This window comes from Bos indicus x Bos taurus, chromosome 7, assembly GCF_003369695.1.
Source record: "Bos indicus x Bos taurus breed Angus x Brahman F1 hybrid chromosome 7, Bos_hybrid_MaternalHap_v2.0, whole genome shotgun sequence".
Taxonomy (NCBI): Eukaryota; Metazoa; Chordata; class Mammalia; order Artiodactyla; family Bovidae; genus Bos; species Bos indicus x Bos taurus.
This window is the reverse complement of record NC_040082.1, coordinates 53,337,649-53,365,498: the sequence shown is the minus strand read 5'-3', so window position 1 is coordinate 53,365,498 and position 27,850 is coordinate 53,337,649. Positions and strand designations below refer to the sequence as shown.

General features: G+C 34.9%; 1 protein-coding gene across 2 annotated transcripts in view; it reads left to right on the top strand.

The window, feature by feature from the left end:
* Positions 1 to 27,850, top strand: part of RBM27 (RNA binding motif protein 27) — a 60,872-nt gene that overhangs the window by 20,717 nt on the left and 12,305 nt on the right. The window contains exons 6-15 of one of the 2 annotated variants that reach the window (XM_027546078.1): positions 399 to 662; positions 2,131 to 2,418; positions 6,439 to 6,573; positions 13,723 to 13,887; positions 15,742 to 15,891; positions 17,901 to 18,045; positions 18,468 to 18,621; positions 20,835 to 21,131; positions 22,437 to 22,577; positions 26,990 to 27,109. In XM_027546078.1, coding sequence (XP_027401879.1) covers positions 399 to 662; positions 2,131 to 2,418; positions 6,439 to 6,573; positions 13,723 to 13,887; positions 15,742 to 15,891; positions 17,901 to 18,045; positions 18,468 to 18,621; positions 20,835 to 21,131; positions 22,437 to 22,577; positions 26,990 to 27,109 — 1,859 coding nt within the window. The remainder of the gene's footprint in view (positions 1 to 398; positions 663 to 2,130; positions 2,419 to 6,438; positions 6,574 to 13,722; positions 13,888 to 15,741; positions 15,892 to 17,900; positions 18,046 to 18,467; positions 18,622 to 20,834; positions 21,132 to 22,436; positions 22,578 to 26,989; positions 27,110 to 27,850) is intronic. The other variant, XM_027546079.1, reaches the window with a different exon arrangement.

Here is a 27,850-nt window from a genome sequence, read left to right as displayed (position 1 = left end):
ACCCACACCCCCACCCCCTGCCTGAAAATAATTGATTTGCTTTAAGGTTGGCTAGAGTATTTAAAAAGAAAAAAATTGCGGTAGATCAGTTTGAAAGTCAGTTCTTAGCATTCTTACTAAGTCAGTAGAGAAACTGATCTTTCTTCATTATGTATTGATGTTGATATATCAACATTGTTGTTGTAAAAGATGATTTTATACAAGTTACTTGGTCAAGACCCATCACATTGTTGATGTTCCTGGTTTTAGACTATAGTAATAATGAGAGCACTTTAAAATATGGACAGCTCAGTAAATTTACTTCAGTATTCTCATCTTGCCTTTTCTGTGAGAAAATACAGTTTAACAATATAGAAATCTGGTCTTACTTGTTTCTTGTCTTTATTTTGTCTCCAAAGCAGAACATAGAGAAAGATCAAAGTTTAAGAGTGAAAGGAATGACTTGGAGAGCTCCTATGCGCCTGTGTCTGCACCGGCTCCGAACTCTTCTGAGCAGTACTCCTCGGGGGCGCAGTCTATTCCCAGCACTGTGACTGTGATCGCACCTGCGCACCACTCTGAAAACACAACGGAGAGTTGGTCTAATTACTATAATAATCATAGCTCTTCCAATTCTTTTGGTCGAAACCCACCACCAAAGAGGCGATGCAGAGATTATGATGGTAAAACTTCTCTTTTATATTGTACCCCAGAGTACTAGTAAAGTAAATGTTGCTAGTAGTACATACCATTTCATTACAGTCTGGATGTTATTAAAAGGGATGAGTGAGGAGGAGAATCTCTTTGGCATATGCTTCTTTACTTGTTGGATGTAATAGTTTGACTCTTGTTAACAAAGTGTTCAGATTTGACCCTTTAATTTATGTTTTGTTTTCCTCTTTACTTCCGACACTGTAATTACACTGCAGAATTTGGTAGACACTAGGAATGGTCATTTTTTTGTGTGCTGTTTGACCCTGGGGATTTGTTAAGCATGTATAACCTACTTACAGTTTTAACTTGCTAACTTTCCATTTGAATGAATGGATTGGTGTTAATGTGTGCATTTATTTTAGTTTTTTATTATGGGAATATTTTAAATATTTACAAAAATTCACAAGGTAATATAATTAATCCTAGTGTATCTATGACCTCATATCAACAGTTGTCAACTCATAGGCAGTCTTGTTTTCATGTATACTTCCACAGCTCCCAGGCTATTTATAGCAAATGACTAGACATCATAACATTTTTCTTTAAATATAGAATGTATATATTTTTTCTTTTTATTTATTTTTAAGTAGGGAATAGAATCACGTGATTCAGGCATTAACTCACCCCTACCCTGGTTTCCCAGCCCCAAAGATCTTCTCAAAGCCAATTTTATGTTGTCAGTTTCTTGTGTATCTTTCCACTTAATCTATGCATGTGTACATAAAAACATATTCTCCCCCACTCTGTTTTTAACATAAATGGTATTGTACTTTATACTATTTATACTTCATTCATACTATGCATTTTGTTTTTCTTTCACTTAACATTATTTCCTGGCAGTCATCCTATGTAAATATAGTAACTATAAAGAGCTTCTTCAGCATTTTTTTTTTAATACTTCTTTGTATGCTCTATGTACAAAAATGTGTTTAAACTTACGACACTTTTGGGATGTTTCAGATATTTTGCTGTTACAATTCTGCAGTGAATAACCTGGAACATAATACTCAGTTGAATAATTTAAAGTTTCAACTTATAGCAAAAATTGTTGCTTTAGAATAATATCATGAAAGTAGATAGTTGAAAGTAGGTCATCTAATTCACATTCCTTATCCTCTCTACCTTTGTTAAGTTATTTAAAATATCTGAATTTTTATTATGAAAACTCAGTAGCAAATGGGTTAATCTGATAGTGGTTGGTAGCCTGCTTTTGACCTGATTATTTGCTGTCTCAGTAAAGCATAGTGTCACAGTATAGCAAGTAGAGAGTACACCTGTTCCTACCTCAGGAATATGCAATGGTAACAGAATAACACTAAGAAGGCTTTAAATTCCTTGCACAAAAAGCACTCCATAAATCAGATTGGTGGATGTTTCAGGGAATTGTTTGCTGAACTCAGTGTAGATCATAGTGAAATTTATCTTTGATTCTTACAGAAAGAGGATTCTGTGTACTTGGTGACCTTTGTCAGTTTGATCATGGAAATGATCCCTTGGTTGTTGATGAAGTTGCTCTACCAAGCATGATTCCTTTCCCTCCACCTCCTCCTGGGCTTCCTCCTCCACCGCCTCCTGGAATGTTAATGCCTCCAATGCCAGGCCCTGGCCCAGGCCCTGGTCCAGGCCCGGGCCCAGGCCCAGGCCCAGGCCCTGGCCACAGCATGAGACTTCCTGTTCCCCAAGGACATGGCCAGCCTCCACCTTCTGTTGTGCTTCCCATACCACGTAAGTATATGTATAGTTTCTTTAGTGAAGAATATTTAAAGGAATCCATCCCTTTTATGTAACTTGACACTAGATTTTAAGAATTTGAAAAATAAATTATTAATAGAATTTGGAATATATTCCCATAATTAAGATGTTCTTCCCTTTTTTCTACCCAGTGTCATATTGCATTATTGCATTATTTATAGTACCTCCAAGTGTAAATTTTATTAGTAGTGCCCTAACCTATATTGACCTGGAGTCAAAATCTTGCTCGTTGATAGAAAGCCAGCATTTTGAAGAGGTCAGAAAAAAAAGAGTATGCCAGTAGTTTAGTGAAAGTTCCATCTTTAAAGGGGAGAAGGAAATGGCAACCCACTCCAGTATTCTTGCCTAGAGAATCCTGTGGACAGAGGAGCCTGGAGGGCTGCTGTCCTTAGGGTCGCACAGAGTCAGACACGACTGAAGCGACTTAGCAGCAGCATCTTTAAAGAAAATCTCTAAGAGAATATTGAAATACTCTTTAAAACATTTTGTTATGGGACTTTTCTGGGTTTTCTTCTTCCAGTTATATTAATCTATATACATACAGCACTGTATAGTTTAAGGTGTCAGCATACTGATTTGATTTGTATACATCATGAAGTGATTATCACGGTAAGTTTAGTGATCATCCATCATCTCATATAGGTATAAAATTAAAGAAATAGTAAAAAATTTTATTTTTCTTACGATGAGCACTCTTAGGATTTACTTTGTTAACAACTTTCATATACAGCATTGAGCAGTGTTAACTATATTTATCATGTTGTGCATTATATCCCTAGTACTTATTTATCTTATAATTGGAAGTTTGTGTCTTTTGACTGCCTTCATCCAATTTCTCTTCCCCTTTATGGAAATTTTTGAATACACACAGATGTAGAATAATAATATACCATGTTTCATCATCTAAATTCAATGGTTAATATTCATCTGTTTTTGTCTCATTTATTCTTCTTGCCTGCCCCACACAATTTTTTTTACTTTTTTTCCCTGAAGTATTTTTCAGATATCAGAGCATTTCACCAGTATGTACTTCGGTATGAATCTCTTTACTGATAAAAGACTTCCAAAAAAAAGGGGGTCAATATGCTGTTATCAAATTCACCAAAATTAGGAGAAATGTTTAAAAATGATCATTTCAAAAAAAACAGTTGCTAGTTGAGCTAAAACAGAAATAAGACTAAATTTTTAAAATATAACTGAGAAAATTCTGGAGCAGTCATTTTACGTGTGTCGGTTCAGTTCAGTCGCTCAGTTGTGTCCGACTCTGTGACCCCGTGGACTGCAGTACACCAGGCTTCCCTGTCTATCACCAACTCCCGAAGTTTACTCAGACTCATGTCCATCGAGTCCGTGATGCCATCCAACCATCTCATCCTCTGTCATCCCCTTCTCCTCCCTTCTTCAATCTTTCCCAGCATCAGGGTCTTTTCACATGAGTCAGTTCTTCGCATCAGGTGGCCAAAGTATTGGAGTTTCAGCTTCAACATCTGTCCTTTCAATGAACACCCAGGACTGATCTTTAGGATGGACTGGTTGGATCTCCTTGCAGTCCAAGGGACTCTCAAGAGTCTTTTCCAACTCCACAGTTCAAAAGCATCAATTCTTCGGTGCTCAGCTTTCTTTATAGTCCAACTCTCACATCCATACATGACTACTGAAAAAACCATAGCTTTGATTAGACAGACCTTTGTTGGCAAAGTAATGTCTCTACTTTATAATATGCTGTCTACGTTGGTCATAACTTTTCTTCCAAGGAGCAAGTGTCTTTTAATTTCATGGCTGCAGTCAACCATCTGCAGTGATTTTGGAGCCCCAAAGTAGTCTGTCACTGTTTTCACTGTTTCCCCATCTATTTGCCATGAAGTGATGGGACAAGATCCCATGATCTTAGTTTTCTCAATGTTGAGCTTTAAACCAACTTTTTCACTCTCCTTTCACTTTCATCAAGAGGCTCTTTAGTTCTTCTTGGCTTTCTGCCATAAGGGTGGTGGTGTCTGCATATCTGAGGTTATTGATATTTCTCCCGGCAATCTTGATTCCAGCTTTTGCTTCCTCCAGCCCAGTGTTTCTCATGATGTACTCAGCATATAAGTTAAATAATCAGGGTGACAGTACACAGCCTTGACGTGCTCCTTTTTCTATTTGGAACCAGTCTCTTTTTCCATGTCCAGTTCATGTCCAGTTGCTTCCTGGACATGACGTGCTCCTTTTTCTATTTGGAACCAGTCTCTTTTTCCATGTCCTTTTTCCATGTCCAGTTGCTTCCTGACCTGCATACACATTTCTCAGGAGGAGTGTAAGGTGGTCTGGTATTCCCATCTCTTTAAGAATTTCCCACAGTTTGTGGTGATCCACATACTCAAAGGCTTTGGCATAGTCAATAAAGCAGAAATAGATGTTTTTCTGGAACTCTTTTGCTTTTTCGATAATCCAACGGATGTTGGCAATTTGATCTCTGGTTCCTCTGCCTTTTCTAAAATTAGCTTGAACATCTGGAAGTTCACGGTTCACGTACTGTTGAAGCTTGGCTTGGAGAATTTTGAGCATTACTTTACTAGCGTGTGAGATGAGTGCAATTGTGCGGTAGTTTGAGCTTTCTTTGACATTGCCTTTCTTTGGGATTGGCATGAAAACTGACCTTTTCCAGTCCTGTGGCCACTGCTGAGTTTTCCAAGTTTGCTGGCATGTTGAGTGAGGTACTTTCACAGTGTCATCTTTTAGGATTTGAAATAGCTCAACTGGAATTCCATCACCTCCACTAGCTTTGTTTGTAGTGATGCTTCCTAAGGCCCACTTAACTTCGCATTCCAGCATGTCTGTCTCTAGGTGAGTGATCACACCATCGTGATTTATCTGGATCATGAAGATCTTTTTTTTACATGTGTACAGAGGTATAAGAAAATACCTATCTGAAGACATTTAATGTTTTAAGAGTTGGCAAATTATTTGAAAAAATGGTTACCTTTCAGTTTATTTAAGTGGTACTTTTTCAATTCTTTTTAAAATTTTTAATTTTTAAAATTATTATAGGCTTACTGGAAGTTGCAAAAATAGTTTAATATGACATCATGTACCCATTGCATAGCTTTCCTGCAGTAAAATTCTTTGTAGAACACATTTCATTAAAATTGATAAAGGTTTGTATACATTTAATGCATAGATTTGGTCAACAGCAATATGGTTCTTTTAACAGTGGGTTGTGAGTATTTAATGTTGTCACATAAATGGTATAATTGTAAAGCTCAAGTTGAGATTTAATTTCTCAGATAAAAAGGCATCTTTGATGTACAGAAATTCTCACAATAAAAGATCCTACGTCATTTGGGGGAACATATCTGTGTAAAAGTTAAATCTAAGAGTGTTGTTTCCCCCTGAACACTTTGCCAAGAAAAATTTCAAGGAAACAAATACCATCTAGCTTCTACAGTTAGCACTTTACTATCCCCTAAAGAAGGGAATGGCTACCTACTCCAGTATTCTTGACTGAAGAATTCCATAAACAGAGATGCCTGCTGAGCTACAGTCCATGGGGTCGTCAAGAGTCAGACATAACTGAGTGATTCACACTTTCTTTTTCATGTTGTGTCATCATATATCTTTCCATCTCTCCATTTTTAGTTTTAACGCATTTCACAGTACATTCTAGACATAGATACACTCAAATATGTTTATCATTAATTTAAGAGTTCTATAGAACTTTATTATCATCCCAGAAAGTTTGTTCAAATCTCTTGGCCATTTTCTACTCCCAGCCTCCAGATGCAACCAGTTCTGCCCTTTTTCCACCCTAGATTAGTCTATTACAGAACTAAAATGTCATTTAAATTAACAATCCTCTGAGTGCTCAAGCCTGCTCATATCAAATTTCTTTATTCTGTTCTAAACCAAAGTAGGTATTTTATATGTGAATATCCTTATTGTACTTGGTGTAGTGAGTGTTTTTATTATGTAGCAAACATTACTGCTCTAGCTCTCCCTTTTTGTTGTCTGTAGGACCACCCATAACACAGTCAAGCTTGATCAACAACCGTGACCAGCCTGGGACAAGTGCAGTGCCCAATCTTGCACCAGTAGGAGCAAGACTACCTCCTCCTTTACCCCAGAACCTCCTTTATACAGTGTCAGAACGTAAGTACACATTTGATTTATTAATAAAATTGTTAGGGCATGGAAAAGCCAGACGTTTTCTCAGAACACTTAAAAAAATACAGTTAATTTCTATTTTAAGGACTATCTATACAAAATTATACTTGTGTTTACAGGGCAATTTACTGTGTGGTTATGTTCTGTAACTGTATTTTAATTTTGTGTGATGATGGGAGAGAAGGACAAGGCCTTCTGTATTGGAGAAGTCTGCTCTGCTATAGTGTAGCAACATTCTTCTGCTAAAGGAATTATATTTTGAAGCTTCTGTTCAAGAATTGTTCTTCTGATTGAATTTCCAAAGCCTAAGACTTACCTCCTAAGAGCATACAAAAGATCGCATAAAATACACCTAATTATTTAACTTGTAATGCTGAAACGAGCATAGCATCATTTAAACTATAGTATTTAGTGGTTAGACTATCTTGTAACATTGATGCTTAACTGTAATAATATGTTTTTCTTGAATCCTGTCTTTTATTTTTCATAGTTTTGGTTACTGTTGTTTTTAGTTTACAAAGGCTTAAAAGAAAAATTTCTTTCTTCAGAAACCTAAAAATAAAGTAGTTGGTTGTTAAAACTGTCAGACTGTGAGAATTTCTTTACAGAGCTAGGTAACTTTATAAATTCACCTTTTTTGTAACTGTGTTTATCATAAACATTTCTTCATCTCTGTCATGACCTAGGGAGGCAACTCAGGAAAGTAATTAAGCTTAGATTCAAATTCCAGTTCCATCATTTACGTCACTATGACCTTAGGCAAGTTGCTTAACCTCTTTACATCCTAATTACCTCTTTTGTAAAAAATAGAAATGATAGTAACATTACTCACCTCATTAAGGTTATTTTGGGGAAACATGTTATATGTTAATACATATAAAGCATCTAGAATAGTATCTGGCACCTTAAGCTATACATAAGGAATTATTGTTATAGTTTTGTAGTTATGATTGTCTCTATAAATTTCAGCCTCTCCGAAATCAAAACCTATTATTTTCCTCTAAGTCTCCATTACCTCCACAATCCCTGTCTTTATTTGCTAATGTAAATAACACCCACCTAATCACTTAGAATTGAAAACCCTATCATGACTGACTCATTGCTTTGCTTTTTTATTTCTAGTTAATTGAAAAATTCTTCCTCTTTTTCTTAGATGCATCCTTTTCTCTTTCTTCCTGCTATGGTTTCTGCCCTCATCCACACTTGAATCACTTCACATTTTTATTATTGCTGCAATCTTTTTGACTCCAATATATTTTACTCCCACTTTCCCTCCACGTTACACCATATAATGCTGCTAAGCTAGTTGCCTGAGAGAACCAACCAGGACAGTTCCTATGAGAATTCTTCAGTGCTGCTGTTCCTCCTGTGTTCCGCTATGCTTTCTCAGGACAGAAACCATATATGATAGTTAAATAACTAGCCATTTTGTTTTACTTTTAGTGTCTCACAGTCTTCTAATTACTATAGTATCTTGTTACGGTGCTTATTTTACTGCTCTCTTTTTTTAATTATGGGCAATTTCAGACATATATAAAAATAAAGAAGGTAGTATAATAAACTCCCATGTTCCCATCACTCAGCTTCAACAGTTACCAGTCTTGTTTCATCTTTCCCCTCCCTAAATCAGCTCTTAGCATTATTTCTTAGTGCTTTTGGACTTGTAAATATGAAAAATGGGTTATTTATCTGAAAGTCTTTTGCAGATGACACATTTTCATATTGTTAAATTTAGCATTTTGACTCATAAAAATTTCATTTTGTTTTTAATTTATAAAAAAAGTGGCAATTACGATTTATTTTGATATTGTTAAATTTAACATTGTGATTCCATTTGAATTTTTCCTCCAACATTAGATTTTATTTTCTACTTCAGATGTATATCTAATTTTGTGGCACAAAATCCAGCACTTTTTTTTTTCAGCTTTTTAAAAAAATTTCTGTTGGAGTATAGTTGATTAACAATGTAGTGTTCGTTTCAGATGTACAGCAAAGTGAATCAGTTACATTTATACATATATTCACTCTTTTTTTTAGATCCTTTTCCTGTATAGGTCATTACAGAGAATTGACTGGAGTTCCTTGTGCTATATACTAGTTCCTTACTCGTTATCTATTTTGTATATAGTAGTGTGTATATGGCAATTCCAGTCTCCCAGTTTATCCTCCCTGTCCCACACTTCTCTTTTTCCCCTAGATAGTCATAGGTTTGTTTTCTATATCTGTGAGTGTTTGTTTTGTAGATAACAAAACAAAATATTTCATTTTGTAGATAACAAAACAAAATATTTCATTTGTACCATTGTTTTAGATTCTACATATAAGCGATAGCACATGATTATTTGTCTTTCTCTGTCTCAGTTACTTGACTTAGTATGACAAAAGCTCCCTTTTGGTTTTAATGAAAAAATATTATAAAAAAATTGTAGTTAAAAAAATTATCATTAATATTCACAGCATAGAAAGTGTGTATAAGTGAAGAACAGCATATCATATGATAGTTGTGAAAATTTAATCAATAGGGACCCAAATAAACATAGATAAATGAAATCTGGTATTGTAGAGGTAGGAATAGGGTCTGTTCAATGCTCGGTACTGGGAATATGAGTGAGAGATGATTTTTCTCCGAAGAAGCTAAAAATCTAATAGTGGGAAAGAAATATGTCAAAAATTACAAACTCACAAAAAACCAATTACAGTGTATTTTGGTGTTAAAAATAAAGCAACAGAGTGCCTCAGAAATACATGTAACAAAGGAACTAATTCTGCCCGAAATAAAACCTTCATCTAGTCTAATTGTCACTCAGTTTTGAAGAGCACAATTGGATGTTAAAAGAAGAAAAAGAATTTCCCCACTGTATAACTGTGTAGGGTATATGGGGCTCCTGGCAATGCTATTTAAAACTTAATGGCAGGTATGGTTATAATTTAGAAAAAAACATGAAATTTGGTTTTTGTTGAATTAAAATGTCACAGATACTCTGAAAAGGATTTAAATAATGAAATACAGTTGGAAGTGTATGGAAAAACACCTATTAAAAACAACTATTTCCTTTGACATACTTAAGCATTTTTACCCAAATTCAGAGTCGCCAGTTTAGTGTATGGTTTTGGGGTTTGAGGTTTTGTTTTGCTTTGTTTTCACAGGACAGAACCATTTTAAATTATATTTCTTTAAATTTGACTTGTTTCTTTTGCTTCTTTGAAGAAGATGTAATAGAAATATTTTGTACCTGCTAAGCTCCTTGTATTGAGTGTGTGAAAGATTAGTAGTAGAATATAACAGCCTAAAGATTGATTCTTAGGTTAAAGGCAGTTGTCAGTCTTCAGGTGAATTTACATAAATTACTTTTATCTTTCAGAGAATATATTTCCTGTTAGCTGTGTACGATTATTAAAACATCATATTCTTAAACTTGAGATGCCTCATTTAATTCTGTGAAGTACATAACATTTTTCTGTGCACAGTCACAGATTTTGATGTCTAGAAAAGTCAGTCTATAGAGTCATATATTGTCTAGAATTTCTCTCCCCTCATGTGTTACTTGGATTTGTTTTGCATTAGTTGTCATATTGCCCATTTCAAATAATGTCTGATGAATATCAAATAAAGGTATTCATCCTAAGAAACACTTAAATGTCATTGGGATGCAGTTAGTAAATAAACTTGCATCCATTGTGTTAAGTATTGAGTTCCTACTATGTGCTAGGCACCATTTAGACCCTGAAACTTTAAAAAGTATGCCAGGGACCTTGGATTCTAATAGAGAGGACACATAACAAGTATGGCCAATAATTGGAAGGTATAGCTTTCTATTTTCTTCTGATTGAGCTTTCAGTTTAAAACTCATCTTAAGACTTTTTTTTCCCTTGTGAATACACTTGAAGACAAAGTCAGGAGAATTACAAAGAGTAGCTAAAATTTTAGTTTGAATAAAGACTATCTTCAAAAGACTAGAGTTAACATTGTGTGTGTGTGTGTGTGTGTGTGTGTGTTGCTCAGTCATATCTGACTCTAAAGAATGAAAATATTGCTATCAATCAGACATATAAGATACATGAATGACTTACAATAGGAGCATGAACTTAGGAGACTTGCATTTTGAAATTATTCAGTCACTCTACACTGATAAAAACTAAATTGAATCAGAATCTGAAAAAGAATATATGCACACACCTATATTTATGTTTAACTGAGTCAAATTGTACATCTGAAATTGGCACAGCAGTGTAAATCAAATATATTCCAATAAAAGTTTGAGAAAAAACTAAAGTGAATGAATCTAAATTATGACTGGCTTATCTTCACCATCATTATAACCAACTTGATTTTTTTAAACTTTTTATTATGGAAAATTTCAAATGTACCTAAGAGAATAAACACTGTAGTAATCGTCATTACTCAGTTGCTGGTTTCAACATTTATCAATGTATTGATTAACCTTGCTTTATCTGTAACTCACTCCTGACTTGATTATTTAAAAACAAGTTCCAAACATACCATTTCATCTATAAATCTCTGAAAGATAAGGGATAAATACACACACACAATTACTATACTTTATCACAGTCCCAAAATATAACAGGTATTATTGTCAAGTATCTAATCAGTGCTCATATTTCCCAGTTGTATCATAGACATTCCTTTATATCTGGTTCATTTGAAGCTGAATCCAAGCAAGGTTACACATTACATTTAGTTGATGTGTTTCTTAAGCCTTTGAATCCATAACAATTTCTCCTACCTCTTTTTTTCTCCCTTGACACTTACTTGTTGAAGGAGCAGATAATTTGTCCTAAAGAATTTTACCATAATCTAGACTTGGCGTATCTTGCATCTGCTGGTGACATTTAATGCATTCCTCTATTCCCTGTTTTTTTCTGGAAATTGGAGATTTATGTAGATGTAGATTAATAGGGTCACATTTAGGGTTTTTTTCCTCCTTATTTTGCATGAATGTTGTACTGATGGGGTTTTGTACTTCCTACTGCAGTATATACCTGGTGTACAATATCAAGTTGTCTCCTTTCTGTGTTACAAATATTGATCACTGTGTACAGGTGTTTTCATCCTGATCCATCCTTTCAAAAAATTGCTCTTGGTTGTTTGTGATCCCTGCCCAGTTCTCTTTGCTTCATTGGGGGCTATAAAAATGTGATACTCTAGTTCTGTGATTTCTTCTACATTTATTGGCTGACAGTCTACAAAGTAGAACTTGGCAGTGTTCACCATTTGGTTAACCTGAAATGTACTTTTTACGGGAAAGACAGGATAAATGCTTCTGTCCTTTAATTTATCAGTTTTCAGAAAATGAGTTTGTTTCCAAGTATCTTCCAGAGGGACCACTGTACTTTTTCTAAGTATCATTATGAACTCATGGATTTCTAATGTTTGGTATATTTCACCCCATTGTGGCCTTTTTTGGTGTTCAGATTGGCTCTTATTTGACCATGGGAAGCCTCTTCATGTTGGCTTCTGGAGGTTGCTTTGTTGTATTTTTTACATGCTGGTGTTTGGTAGCCGTCTTGCTTCTGGAGCATTATATGAAGGTGTACCAGACTCATCGTACAAGTTTTCTATCCAGACCTAGAATCAACCTTTTACCTAAGGAACTCTATTTTTCATATAGTATTTAGAGATCTGAATAGATGTTAAAGAAAATCAGGCCTCATTTGAATAAACAGCCATCTTTCTGAAGTGTAGGAATGCATGTTCTTTGTCATTCATTTTAAAAAGGCATTGTACAAACTAGCCTTTTAGTTTCTCATTTACTTTGAGATAGTTATTAATTAAATACACATGCTATATGAAATGCTTTATCATAAATTTAAGCTAGTCATATGAACTGAAATTGTACTTCCCATTTTTCTCTTTAGCACATGACTTCATTCTGCAAGGAATTCTCTGCAGTATATCATGCTTCAGCTATTTTCAGATCATTGAGGATATGTTAGATTGCATTTGCAATGTAATGATTGATCTTTTTTCATGTAAATTTTGAAAAGATTGGTGCTAAGCACACAATTATGTGGTCCCCTTATACAATATGATTTGCCACCTTTTCTCCATGTATTGGAAAGTATACCATATCCATTTCTTCTCTACATTTACTGTGAAATCAAGTGGTTGCTTTTGACTTCTTATTAAAGTGTATTAAAAGTCTTCTGGAATTTTACAACTTTATAACGATATTTCATCATATTAAAAAATCTAAATTTACTTTGTCTTGTGTCACATAGTGAATGTCTGACTTCAGATACAAAATATTGAGTAAATCTTAAAAATAGGTCTCATATGGAGTAGTAAATGAAAAAGATACTATTAAATAACCAACCAAAGAGAGGTTTTGCTCCTTGATACCTTGTCTTTTTTAATCTTGTTCTATATAATTTGGCTTCATTGTTTCTGCCATTTTTGCATCTATAAATTCTAAATGTGCTTTCTTTCCAAAAGTGGTCTGTAATATCTGAGATACTTTATGTGTACAGTGGCTAGTCTGATCCTGTGGGATTTTGTCCTCTTGTCTGTTTGTTGTCCACCTACTTACAGGATAGCAGATTTTCACTGTCTTTATGTTTTTCTTTTGAATGTTTCTTATTCTCTGTGAGAGTATGCTTGTGGTGGGTATTTTTTTTTTTTTAATTCCTTTATTATGTTTGTTTTTTTTTTTTTCTGCTCCCAGATAGGGGAATAGTTTGTGCATACCTGAAATTATATGAATTTGGGAGGAGTGTTTTTATCTTTTTTAAATGGATATGACAGCTTTTATAACCACGTCTCCCTGAATATTAAACTCTACATGAATAATAGCTCAGGGCTCCTTTGTCAATAACTTGATATAGTTGATCAGTTTCTGGTAAGATCAGCATGTAGTTATTCCATTTAAGATGATAAAAAACGGACATTATGCAGTCACACTACCTAATTCGTACCCTTTCTTTATACCTCAGTGCATCCTACCCAGTTGCATGTCTCTTTCTTGAGTTAGAAAGAATATTAATAGCATCTTTCTCAAGTACTATTCCCATTGGTGTACTTTCTCTGTTCTTGGCTCAAGTCTCAGGAAGTAGATCATTACTTAGAGAAGCTTGTGACTCTCAATCCCAGCTGCCCTCCTGTTCTTTCCTCTGTAGGACAGCCCATGTACTCTCGTGAACATGGTGCTGCTGCATCTGAGCGACTTCAGTTGGGGACACCGCCTCCTCTGTTGGCAGCTCGTTTGGTGCCACCTCGAAACCTCATGGGATCCTCCATTGGGTACCATACCTCAGTCTCCAGCCCCACCCCTCTGGTCCCAGGTAAGCTTTGCTACAGATGGCCATCCACCTCTGATCTTTTGTACCATAAACTGGCCAACCTAAGAGGTGACCTGGTATCCTGATCTGCTCTCACAGATTCCCATTAAAGCTCCCAGGTGGTTTTGTTTTCTGTTTCTGTGCTCCTTTGGTTTGTCCCTAGTGCCCCTAGATGATTAGGCCTCCTATGTGTCTGTCATCTCCGGTGTCCTTTGTATTTACTTTCTGTGCCTCAGTAACTAAGGTCATGCAGTTCCTTGAACTAGTTTTTAATCCAGCAGATAGGAACAGTATCTACTTGAATGTTTTCTAATCAGTTATATGTTACAAGAAAAGCTAGGTTAATTTTTTTCTAAAACAAAACAAAACGTGGTTTTTTGCTGATCATGGATGAACATGTGTTTTTTCCCCTCTGCCCCTGTTGTATGGAATGACTGTGTATAATGATTTCTTGAAAACTCTTCCCTCCTATTGACATTTTTGAAGATACGTGGAGTGCTTTGAGGGTGTCTCATGAGGTTTTTAACATTTTTCACTTTGCCTTTAGATCTCAGTTCATCATAATTAACTAAAGGACCTTCAGTTTTCTTGGGGTTCTGTGTGGTCCCAGGAATTATTAGAACAAGGCTATTTGATTATATATCTTCTTTAAAACTTTTTGCAGCCTTAATGTAGGAGATTTTTCTGTCAGGAGTACCAAATTGTATTAATCACTGGAAACTTTTTAATTATAATTTGCTGATCTTATACTCTGAATTACAGAACTGATTGGCTAGTAATAAAAATGTAAAAGGTACCTTGTCTTGTAGCTAAAATCTAATATGAGCCACAAAGGAATTTTTCCGTTAAGAAAAAAAAGAGCTGCAAGGATTTATAAATGCATTTGAGAGAATGTCTTCACTCCATCTTAACCTTTCTTTGATTCTGTGTAGGATGCAGAGGATGTTTGGGAGATGAACACTTTCAGAATGCTTTTTCAATGCTTATAAAATATTTATTTAGCATTAGAATTTTAGAAATTAAATTTTTAGTAATTTCCCTGGTGGTCCATTGGTTCAGACTACATGCTTCCACAGCAGGAGCTTGGGGTCCATCCCTGGTTTGGAAATTAGGATCCCGCATGCTGTGCAGAGAGTGGCCAAAAAAAACCCAATTAAATATTCAGTTGTAGAGAAAATATAGAGAAGATGATAAAAATGTGTTGATGAGGCAGGTGGTAGTAAGATAATGATTACATTTGTAAATATAAAATTTAGCTTATATAGCTGTTTGAAATACAACATTTAAAATATATTTTACATATGAAATTGACTCTTTTCTCTAGTTTAAAGTGCAAATAGCCAGGGACTTCCCCAGCTGTCCACTGGTTACGATTTCTGCACTCCTTATGCAGTGGGTATGGGTTTGATCCCAGTTGGGGAACTAAGAGTCCACATGCTGTGTAGTGTGGCCAAAAAAAAAAAATGCAGATAACCAAGTTAATAGATTTATTGTTTCTCTTTTAATTAAAAGAATACCTAGAAAGTGGTGAGACATGAGTACAGAGGAAACTCAGTCTTTTGTATATGGTGTTTGTATATGTGAACATTTCTATTAAAAATGTGCAGTGAAGTTTTAATTATGTGATTATTATAGAGGACAAAAATGACATTAGGTAAATGAATCCAGAAACATATCCATAATTCAGAATGGATTTGCATGTCTGTATTTTGTGACTGGATTTACTCTTAATTCAAAGAGAAATACATGTGGGTTGATATAATTTTATTTGTTGAAGAAAATTCATTTTTGTGGTTATTTTATAATAAATTGTTTACTGTTGATTTTTACGTGTTCTGTTGTTTTGTTTTCCCTCAGATACCTATGAACCTGATGGTTATAATCCAGAAGCTCCTAGTATTACCAGTTCTGGTAGATCTCAATATAGACAGTTTTTTTCAAGAACGCAGACACAGCGCCCAAACTTGATTGGCCTAACATCTGGAGATATGGATGCAAATCCAAGAGGTGATACTGCCTTTAACTTTTTGTCATACTAAATGTCATTTGGGCATGGCATTTCTGACCTCACTGAGGTCTAAAAATTCTTTATCTCTGAAGGATATTATGTAATGATCTCTCATAAATGTTTTTGAATATCTATATCCAAATATTACTTTAAAGCTTTAAGCAGAATATATTTATTTTTAAGTAAAAGTAATACTAATGTTGACTAATTGCTCTTTTTGTAGGACTTTAGGCTATTCTAGGCACTGTGCTGGATGTTAGATGTAGAAAGAGGACATGATCCCTCTTCCTCCAGGAATAAAATCATTTAATGGCCTACTTTGTATTTTAAGAGCTATGCTTCGTACTAATAACACAGAACTTAAAACACTGTAATAAAATTATTCTTTGACTGTTGTTAGTGTTCATGATTATAACCGTATGTTAGGACCTTTATAAAGTATAGCCACAAACCTTAAAAGATTAAATGCAAGTATTGCTTTTGATATGGGTTAATATCTCCACTCAAAACAAATTTGGTTAAAGAGTTTGATGAGATTCCGGTTTCTTACTTATTATAGTCAGATTTCTGGTATTTAATTTCAGTTTGAATGATTGGCCATGGGCCATCCTGATAATATTTTCCAGATTTACTTATCTGGTAGACATTTTCCTGTTCTTACCTACTTATCCTGATTCTGTTTACTATTCTTTACTTCCATTAATAGTACTATTGCCACTACAGGTGAACTCTACAAGACTAAACCAAATGCTTTTTAATACATTATTATCTCTCGTATTTCTTACCACCAACTCTTAAATGAGGTACTATTAATATTTTTACTCTTCTTTTTACAGTTAAAGACACTCAGGCCAACTAAGAGAGGCTAGATTAATTAGCTCATTAATCTAATTCCAAAGAATAGGCTCTTTCTTTCTGTGCTATAAGGCATATATTGTTACCAAATTAGTGGGAAGATCATGGGTTTCAGCCCCACAGTTGTTATTCTTTGCTATTAATTTTACTTTTGGTGGAGTTGCTAAAAGTCATGAAGAATACTCAGAATGTAACATGTGTAGTTTTGCGTCGGTATTTGCTTTTTTTGTTCAGCATACCTCTTTCCACTGACAACCTGTTGTAAGGTCAGTGTGTTAATACAGTGTTGGGTTGGTGAAAGTTAATATATTATGGAAAATCCCAAACAAACTTTATGACCAACCCAATATTTTATTAGTCCTAACTATTGTGAATGAAATGTGTTAATTTATAATACTAGCTTTGAATTTTCCTTTCAGCTTTTAAGTTTGAATAATTTTGAAGCTACAAATCAGAAGTGCGATAAGCACCTAGATACTTTGACTTAGATTCACCAGTTGTTAAGGTTTTATCAGCTTTGGGCATGAATGCTCACTTGTGTGCACTCCTCTCTCCTTCCTTCCCTCTCCCTTTACATTTTTTTTCTTGAATCACTTGAAAGTAAATTTTGGAGATTAGTCTACATCTGAGAAAAAGACATAGTACTATATAATCACAATATTGCCACATATAAGAAAATCGTAATTTCATAGTAATATCCTATCCATGTGAACCTCTTATTGAATCATATAAGAAGATAAATATTCCACTCTGTTTATGGTCTAATAAATTTGATCACTTACCTAGAGCAGTAATTGTTTAGCTTTCTGTTGTAAAGTAAATAATTTGTAGAGTGGTACTTTGGCATCAGGTTAAGTATCTCATTCTCCAACACTGTTAAACTGATTTTTTTTCCCCTTTCCATTTATGATCCTAGCTTGACTCAGTCATTAGAGTTGGCTAGGACTTTTTAAACATATATATTGTATCTTTAAAAAAGGAGGAAAGGGAGGCAATTGATAATTTATTCTTACTGTTAAACATTTCTGAAAAGGAAGTGGTAGTATTAGGTACTATTCACAGTGATTTTTAACTTTTGGACTAAATATTTTAATCATTTGAAATTCCCCAAATATAATGCATTGCCAGTAATGTTAATTTTTGTTTTCAACAGCTGCTAACATTGTCATCCAGACTGAACCACCGGTTCCTGTTTCAATTAATAGTAACATAACCCGAGTAGTTCTTGAACCTGATAGCCGGAAAAGAGCTATGAGTGGTTTGGAAGGGCCACTCACGAAGAAACCTTGGTTGGGAAAGTAAGAGAATTTGCCTATTAGTAACATCTAATTGATGTTTTTGGCTTTTTGCTTGCATTAGTAAATTTGTAGAATTGAGTTGTCATTAATATTAATTTTCATTCTATGTGTATCAAAGCTAAGGTTCCCAGAGGCATCATTAGTATGTCTTATATATTAAAAAGTCAACAGAATATTGATAACAGATATTAATAATTTCTAGGCCTAGCCCAGTTTTATAATTATTGAGACATCAGTCTTTCTTTGCACCTGTTCTCTTCTTATGTAATAAGGATAATGTGAAAGTTACCTACTAATATCTGAAGGATGTTAAGTGCTTATAAAAGACAGTTGAATAAATATAAACTTATATTCTTTGCTGATTATCTCTTGCCTAGGGCATAATGTAGGAGATTATTCAGATCTGTTAATATTCCTTTCAGACAAGGGAATAACAATCAGAGTAAACCAGGATTCTTGAGAAAGAATCAGTATACAAACACCAAATTAGAAGTCAAGAAAATCCCTCAGGAATTGAACAACATTACCAAGCTCAACGAACACTTCAGCAAATTTGGAACTATTGTTAATATCCAGGTAGGTGTGGCTATGTTGGTGACAGAATCCGTATATATAATGTAGTTTTTAAGGATTTATTTCTTTTTGGCTGCACTGGGTCTCCATTGCTGTGTGGGGCTTTCTCTTGTTGTGTAGGTCTCTTTGTTGCGGTGTGCAGGTTTCTCCTTGTGGTGGCTTCTCTTGTTGTGAAGCACAGGCTCTAGGTACATGGGCTTCAATAGTTGTGGCACCTGGGCTTAATAGTTATGGTACATGGGGTTAGTTGGTCTGTGGCATATGGGATCTTACTGGACCAGGAATCGAACTTGTGTTCCCTGCATTGGCAGGCAGATTCTTAACCACTAGACCATAATGTATCTTTGGAAACAGCTCACTTTTGCTTAAGCAAATCAGTGATTAGTTTGATCATCTCTGCTATGTGTTTTAAATCCCACCATGTATTTGTATGCCCAACTTTACGTTGAAATTGTGCTGAATTTGTCCTCTGAATGCATTTGGTTTCTTTCTGAAACTCTTCCTAAAAGACATTGGGCTGGTTATTGTATCTTTGTTCATAGTTTTATGTCTGGACAAATGACTTTTTTTACCTGCTTTAGTATTCTAACTAGGTAGTGAGATTTTTGGTAGTTTCTAAGATTGTATTTTTGTCTACTGAACTGGCTTTTGTGAAATATTAATTGATTAAACATGGTTCTAATTGTGAGAATTTCAGATACTAAAATTTAACATCAGGTAAATCATAGCTTTTATATTTTGCTATGTGCTTGCGAAGTTTTTGAATTTACCAATTTGGTGGTTGAGTGTTTTGCTGTAATTGAGGGTAATAAGTAGAAGATGTGTTTAAATTGGTATTTCAGTCAGTTTACTTAGTGTTGCCATCAAATCAAAATATAGTTTACCTATCTCTTAACTACCTTTTTTCTCTTAAATTGTTCTAGGTCATTATTCTTTATGGCATTTAGAAAAAATAGGTAGCTTAATGTAGATGAGTATATTAGTCTGCTTGGGTTGCTATAATAAATACCATAGCCTGGAACCCAAGGTACTAGCCTATATGGATCTTGGTTTGCAGATGGCACCTTCTTGCTGTGTGTTTACGTGTTGGAAGGAGAGGGAGGGTAAGAGACAGAGAGATCTCTTCCTGTAAATTCACTCGTCCTGTCTGATTAGGGTCCTGTCCCTTAGATACCATTTAACCTTGTTTACCTCCTAAAAGCCCTGTGTCCAGAGGCAGTCACACTGGGGGTTAGGGCTTCAATGTATGAGTTTAGTGAGGACATAATTCAGTCCATAGCAGTAGGCCATAATTTATATAAACACTATTCTCTGGGGAAATTTACTTTTTTTTTTTTTTTAATAGAAACAATGCTATGGTAAGGCTCTTTCTGGATAAACTTTTTTTTCTTTTAATGACACATTGCTGAAATTAAGGAAATTTTAAAACTTTTTATTTGAACAGCCAAATTGATACTCCCAAATGCAATTTATGAGGCCTCATCAAAACTATAATACAGATCCATTAAAAATTTTTAGACCAGTTTCATAAGTGAAAAATTGTACTTACTTGAATTTGCTTTGTTTTTATTCCTACGTAGACTCTAATTTATATACACCATTTGCAATACTTTTGCATTTACCTATCCACTGTCTTTGCTCATTTTTTTAAGTGAAGGCAGTATAATAATGCTTTTCCAAACCTTTGCTTGTTATATATATTAAAATTACTTTTTCATTTTGTCATTTGTTTTGTTTTTGGCTTGTTTGGACTGACAGTGGTTTAAGATTTTATTTGGTCAAATCTGCTGTTTGTCTTTATGGTCCTGCATTTATAGATGTGTTGTAAAAAGGCTTTCCAGACCTTCAGAGTATACAGATATTCACTTCTTCTCCCTGGGTTTTTGTGGGTTGTTTTGTTTGTTTATTGTAAAACATTTTCTGTCTCTGAAGTTTATTTGGATGTAAGATATCAGGAAGGAATTATTATATCTTTTCTCAAGTGGTTATGTAACATCACTAGGATTATTTATTAAATGATCTAGTATTCGTTCATATATAATATTGAAATACATATGTTACCTTATAAGAGATAACTATCTTTATTTACATATACTTCACAATGGATTTCAGCAGGCTGTTTTCTGCTTTTGAATTCTTTATCAGTAATTTATATATTTACTTGCCTATCATCACTCATTTCTGTGTTTTGTTGTTGCTATTGTTTTTTCTTATAGGTTGCTTTTAAGGGAGATCCAGAAGCAGCCCTCATCCAATATCTTACTAATGAAGAGGCCAGAAAAGCCATTTCTAGTACTGAAGCAGTTCTAAACAACCGATTCATTCGAGTCCTATGGCACAGGGAAAATAATGAGCAACCAGCACTACAGTCTCCAACACAGCTACTCCTGCAGCAACAACAAACACTTAGTCATCTGTCACAGCAGCACCATCACCTGCCACAGCACCTTCATCAGCAGCAGGTGCTGGTGGCCCAGTCTCCTCCCTCATCAGTACATGGAGGGATTCAGAAGGTAATCTGGGGTTCACAGGGAATTAAAGGTCCTTTTGGCCTATCCTCTAGATCATTGTTTCTCAATTTGTTGTCTTTGGTCTTCTACATCAGAGCCAGCCAGTTTGGTTTGTAGGCCAGCAGCATCTGATCTCCTAGGAGCTTATTAGACATGTAATTTTGGGCTTCACCTCAACTTACTGAATGGGTAGGGCTCAGTAATCTGTTTTAATAGGCTGTCCATATGATTTTTAGGTACCTTGAAGTTTGAGAAGCACTGTGCTAGAATCACATACCTGGGTGCACATTTTTGGGTCTTACCTTCTCACATCTACAGAGTCAGTCTCTAGGTACAAGGCCCATAAATCTTCATGTTTAAGAAATACCATCTTCTCAACACTCAGTTACAATAACCATCCACCACTGAACAACCCTGAATCTAGAACAACTTCTTTGTTTTGTGTTAGAATCAATCACTCTTATACCCACCCTCTTGTCCTATTTTTTCTCATATAGAAATATTCTGTTTCTTTGAAAACTGAAATGGGAGCCCAGGAGACTGGGATTTTGTCTGTTTTATTTGTTCTATCCCTGGTGCCTAAAACAAGGCCTGGCACATAGTGCTCTAAACATATTTGAATGAATAGATGAACGAAGGAAAGAGCAAATCACCCTGCAGTAGAACTATTCAGACATTGATGATATTGATAATCTCCTAGGCATTCTTTTGTTTGAATTAAATATACTCAGATAGAATAAGAAGCATGTTCCTTAACAGAACCTAGTATTAACTCCATTCACCATCCTGTTTATTTGCAGTTAAGTTTTCATTTCTTTTGTCTCTGTCCCATTTCATGTTAGGTCCTGAAGGTAAAGGCTTTCCCTAGGTGTTGGCTAAATGGTGTATAAAAGTAATACAGTCACCTCTGTGATCCATTAGACCCCGTGCTGTTAATGCAGCCTGAGATTGTATTATGTTTTTAGGGTGGTCTTATCACAGTTACTCCTATTAAACTGTCAAAACCCATAAGTCTTTCAGCATTACATAATTGAAGGGATCATTGAAAAATTACTAATTTTATTTGTGAGTACATACACATATATTTGCATTATGTTGTGATATATTTCAGACATCCAAAAGAGTATGGATAATAACAGTCATTTATATGTCTCCCTCTTCACTTAAAAAAAAAACCTTATAAATAATAGAAGCACTCTACCTTCACATTCCTGTGTCTTCCTCCCCAGGGTAATCAGTCCTAAATTTGTATCATTCCTAGGCATTTAAAAAACTTCTGCCACAAATGTATTTATTTTGTATATGCAGATAATGAGCAAACCGCAGACATCAGGGGCATATGTTCTTAATAAAGTTCCTGTGAAACATCGTCTTGGACATGCCAGTGGTAACCAGAGTGATGCAGCACACTTGTTGAATCAGTCAGGTGGTGCTGGAGATGATTGCCAGGTATATATTTCTGTGAACCTTTGAATATATTTAGAATTGGAGTTGTTCAGTGACACAAAGAAATTAACAGATTGATTATCACCCAGATTTGTAATGTCTTCGTTCTTCAATCAAGATAGTTGTGACATCTAATTTTAAATTTGGCTGGTCAACTTCCCTAAATTTCAGTGATTGAGCCAGAAATTTGCTAAATTTTCTTTCCCCATTCAAAGCTAAGTGGGAATTTGAGAATTTTAGCCATTTATTAATAGATGTCTTTATTAATCCATTTCTTTAATCATTTGTCATGTTTAATTAACATCATGAAGGGGATTCAGTCATAATCAATTGAAAAGTCAAATTTTGAAATACGATTTTAACTAGTTTCCTTTGCTTTTGAAAATATATCTATATGGCTACTCTCTAGAATGGTGATTGTTTTTTCCCAAGAGAGCTAGGAAAACTAAAAAAGAACAAGTGGGGATAGCTTTCCTAGATATTAAAAACACTGTGAAGTCTGTACAACTCAAACAATTTGATACTGGCACATGAGAGAGCACTAAAACAAAATCTGAGACTGAGATTTATAGACTTAAGAATAGGGATATATAACCTCCAATTAAAATAAATTTATATTAAAAAAAAGAATAGGGATATATTATATGCTAACACATTATCTGAGATCAGCGGGGAATGTATGGGCTTTTGGTGAATGGTATTAGGATGACTGTATAGCCTGATTGGAAAAAAAAATTAGATCCATTTTTAAAATTACCTAATAAACCAGGGTAATTTCTACAAGGATCTGAAATTTATATGCTGACAGAGATGCTAAATGGTACAGCCCCCTTGAAATTTGGCATTGTCTATGTATTATGCTTTAAAATTATGTATGCATTTACTCTAAACCAATAATCCTCCTCTAAGAACTATGCCAAAGATGTACTTGTCAAACTATGGAAAGACATATGAGCAAGACTAGGAAACATAGACTCTTTTCAATAGTGAAAGACTGCAAACAGTCCAAATATCAATCAGTAGGCAATAGGTTACTAAAAATGTAGTACATCCACCCAAATGCATATGTGTACTTTGCAGAGGAATGAGGAGTATCTTTATATATACCATGAGGTGATTATCAGGATACGTTAAGTAAAAGAAATAAAATGCAACAAAAAATGTAGTCAGCCATTGTTAGAAAGTAGGGGCAGTGAACACATGTAAGTATTTGTTTATAACAGAAAAAAAGAACAAAAAGTAATCCATGTAATTTAAATCTTGGTGGTTACGGCAAGGATAGAGGAAACTAGACAACTTTAAAAACCTCCAGAACATCTCTCAATTCTGTCCGCTAAAAAGGTCTGGAAACAATAACCCAGCCTGATTGGTAATGACCCTGACACTACCGTCCCCAGCATTGAAAGGAACCAGGGATCCTTGAAGAAATGTCTGTTCCCAAATCTGGGGCTGACAGTGTTCCAGATGAGCCCTAGAATATTTTGTCAAACCAGAAAGCAAAGAATTTGTCAAAGATCACTAGTGTCCTTTCAGAGAGTGAAAAAGTGTCATTAAGACTCTAGAACTCTTCACCAATTTAAAGGAAATTCAGAGGTCAGAGAAACATGTTAAAGGATACCATAGAATCCTGTGGTGAATACAACAGGATGAGTGACCTGGTCTCTTCAACAAGTGATTTACAATGATACGGACGGACTTCCCTGGTGGTCCAGTGGCTAAGACGTCACACTTCCAGTGCAGGGGGCCCAGGTTTGATCCAAGGTCAAGGAACTAGATTCCATGTGCTGCAACTAAGACCCAGTGGAGCCAAATAAATGTTTTTCTTTATTAAAGCAAAAATATGGAGAGGGAAACAGAATTAGAGGAGACTTTAAAGAAATATAACCAATTATACTATATGGACTTTGAGTTCAGTTCAGTTCAGTTGCTCAGTCGTGGCTGACACTTTGCGACCCCATGAACCACAGCACACCAGGCTTCCCTGTCGATCGCCAACTCCGGGAGTTCACTCAAACTCATGTCCATTGAGTCGGTGATGCCATCCAGCCGTCTCATCCTCTGTTATCCCCTTCTCCTCCTGGACTTTGCTAAGTCACTTCAGTCGTGTCCGACTCTGTGCGACCCCGTAGACGGCAGCCCACCAGGCTTCCCCGTCCCTGGGATTCTCCAGGCAAGAACACTGGAGTGGGTTGCCATTTCCTTCTCCAGTGCATGAAAGTGAAAAGTGAAAGTGAAGCCACTCAGTCGTATCTGACTCCAGCGACCCCATGGACTGCAGCCTATACCGTCCATGGGATTCTCCAGGCAAAAGTACTGGAGTGGGGTGCTATTGCCTTCTCTGTCCTGGACTTTAGTACATCCTAATTCAAATATGGGAAAATGTTTTGAAAATTATAATGTAATCTGGAGTTGTAAATATTTAATGGTTTTAAAGAATTGTTACCATTTTAGTGTGATGATCGTATTGTGGTTTTATGTAAAAAAGAAAGGAGTCCTTATCTTTTAGAGATAAAACTGAAATACAAGGACTTCCCTGGCAGTTCAGTGGTTAAGACTCCACGTGTCAAATGCAGGGGGCATGAGTTTGACCCCCCCCTTCAGGGAACTAAGATCCCATGTACCTCATGGTGAAGCCAAAAAAAAAAAAAACAAAAAACCACAGATAAAATAATATGTGGTGTTTGTTATGAGGATATTGTTGGGGATTTAAATATAACAATGTTATTTTACATAAAATAATGTAAATTGATCATTGCTGCTTGGTGATGGATGCATCATTTTATATATATATATATATATATATATATGATTTTGTACTTCTGTTTATTTAAAAAAAATCATCAATACTAAAAGATGGGAAAACAAAAACAATCACAGTTTTTGAAGTCACACAGTGCTGACTGACTCTTAATAGCTGTGTTAGATAATTGACAAGCATTGGTTTCCCTTTCAATAAACTCAGTTGCTGTGGGGATTAAAAAATTTTGTGTTGGTAAAACACAAAAGAAAATAAGTGCTCAGTAAATTATAGCTATTGGTATTTTTATTTTGATAAATAATAATGACATGAACATCATCTGTGCAGATTTCTACAGTATTTCAGTTTCCTATGTATTTAAAATAGTTTAATTTTTAGAGCAATTAAATGTTTGATTGAGAGAAGTTTTGTATTTGTATACATGTATGCATGTATACATGATTGAATTTTCTACAAATTTCTTAGTATTAAGTGTTTATAATTTCTTAGTATTATACACATTTATCTGTGTCCCTTATATGATATATTCAAAGTTAATTTAAAAATAAGAGTGGAGTATGTTAGGGAAAACTTGACCAGAGAGATTATAGTATAGTATGTTGCCCTGCTATGCCTTAAAGAGGGGAAGATTGTCTGGAGTCATCTGTTCATAAAGGAATCTAAATAGCAAGATAAGCAGAGTAAAGGCGGACACCATTTTGCTTGTAGCATTAGATATGTGAGCTGGCTACTTGTCTTATGGTTGGTTGTAATATTTGCAAAGAACCTTACTTCTTAGGAGGGTTTGCAATTATTAGAAACATGGGTTTTTATTTGACACTTGTGGAAGATAGCTTAATGACATTAGCCACCCAACCCCCACCAAAGACCTCCACAAACACATCTTTAGTTGAGCAAGTTGAATTTATTATTCAGTGAGAAAGTATACACAGCGAAACCATGGGACCTGTCACTTAGAGGGTGTTAGCATGGGCTGCCATCTGTGGGGTCACACAGAGTCGGACACGACTGAAGCAACTTAGCAGCAGCAGCAGCAGCAGCAGCAGCATGGGCTTATTTTAGCATTGGCTGTGTTAGGTAATTTGGGGGAAGGTTAAAAGAAAGAGTAGTAATGCTATGATCAGATTTCCTAAGAAGTTTACCTAGAAGGAGGGAAGACCAGAATTAGGCCAAAACTGTATTTGGTAAAGAAGCTGTAGTCATTCATATTAGCCAGGGTAGAGTTTAGTCATTTTATGGTTTGGGTAGTATTTACAGGTTTTTTTGTGTTTAGTCATGGAATGATTTTATTTTTGCCTTGATCACCATGATCCACAAGAGTGGCCTTGTCTGAAGTTCATGTTTAACAAGGGAACACTGAGGCCCAGCTCTGAGTGGCAGTCTGGCTCCTAGATGTCAGAAGTAGTTGTTCTTTTTCTCCCAATTAAAAAAATATAAAGAAAAGAAAATTTTCTTTATATTCAGGAATGCAACATTATTGCTAAAAAGGTTTTGTATTTGAATGATAATTGAGTTTATATATAAAGAACTTGTTTCATAAATGGAGTTTTAAAATGTAAAAATAGCCAAAACTTTACTCCTTAAAAAAATTTATGCAGTCTTTTTAAAAAATTATTTTAAGGCATTGCTAAGATTTAATCATATTTGTGTTTCCTAGATATTTCCAACTCCAGGCCATCCAAAAATGATTTATAGCTCCACAAACTTAAAGACACCTTCAAAACTTTGTTCAGGATCAAAATCTCATGATGTCCAAGAAGTTCTTAAAAAGAAGCAGGTAACAATCTTGATTTTTCCTCTCTTCAAAAGGAAAGGATCTATTCTTAAGTGATTGTATTAATAATTTGAACAATTCAGTGTTGTTATGGAACTACTATAATGTTTATTTAACTGCTGCTTGATGCATTGTATACTTGAAAAATGTTTTGCAGTTAGTTGCCTTAGTACCTACATCAAGCACAAGGAAAGAATTTTTTTTTCTATATAAAAATTAAAGACACTGAGTGAGTTGACCTTTTTTTTCTTTTTTTCCTGCAAGGGAGAGAAAAGGGCGAGAAACATATTTTTGTTTCATTATTTTCTCTTAATTTCTGTCTGGCTTTGTACACTAGATAAAGTTTCACATGAAGTATAACAATTATCATTTTAGATTTAAACTCACATAGTTTTTCAAATAAAATAGATGTTTATATATATATTATCTAAGTATAATTAAAGATTTAATTAACAGAGGGGTCAGAGACAACATTTTCCAGATAGATTTTGCTATAATTTCTAACCTAGAGCTGCATCTCACATTTTTAGACTTTAAACTTCAAAAATAAGGATTTGACTTATTACATGGGGAGGTGAAAACAGCTCTTGTTTTTCTTTGTGTATGCATTCAGGTCTTTTAAGTGAATAAACCTCATAGATACTGCTAATTTGTGTTCAGTATTTGAAATGTTAAAGTACAATTAAATTTAAAAAACCTTTAAAATAGGTTTAAAGGTTTCATATCTGGTCAGCTATTTTTTGA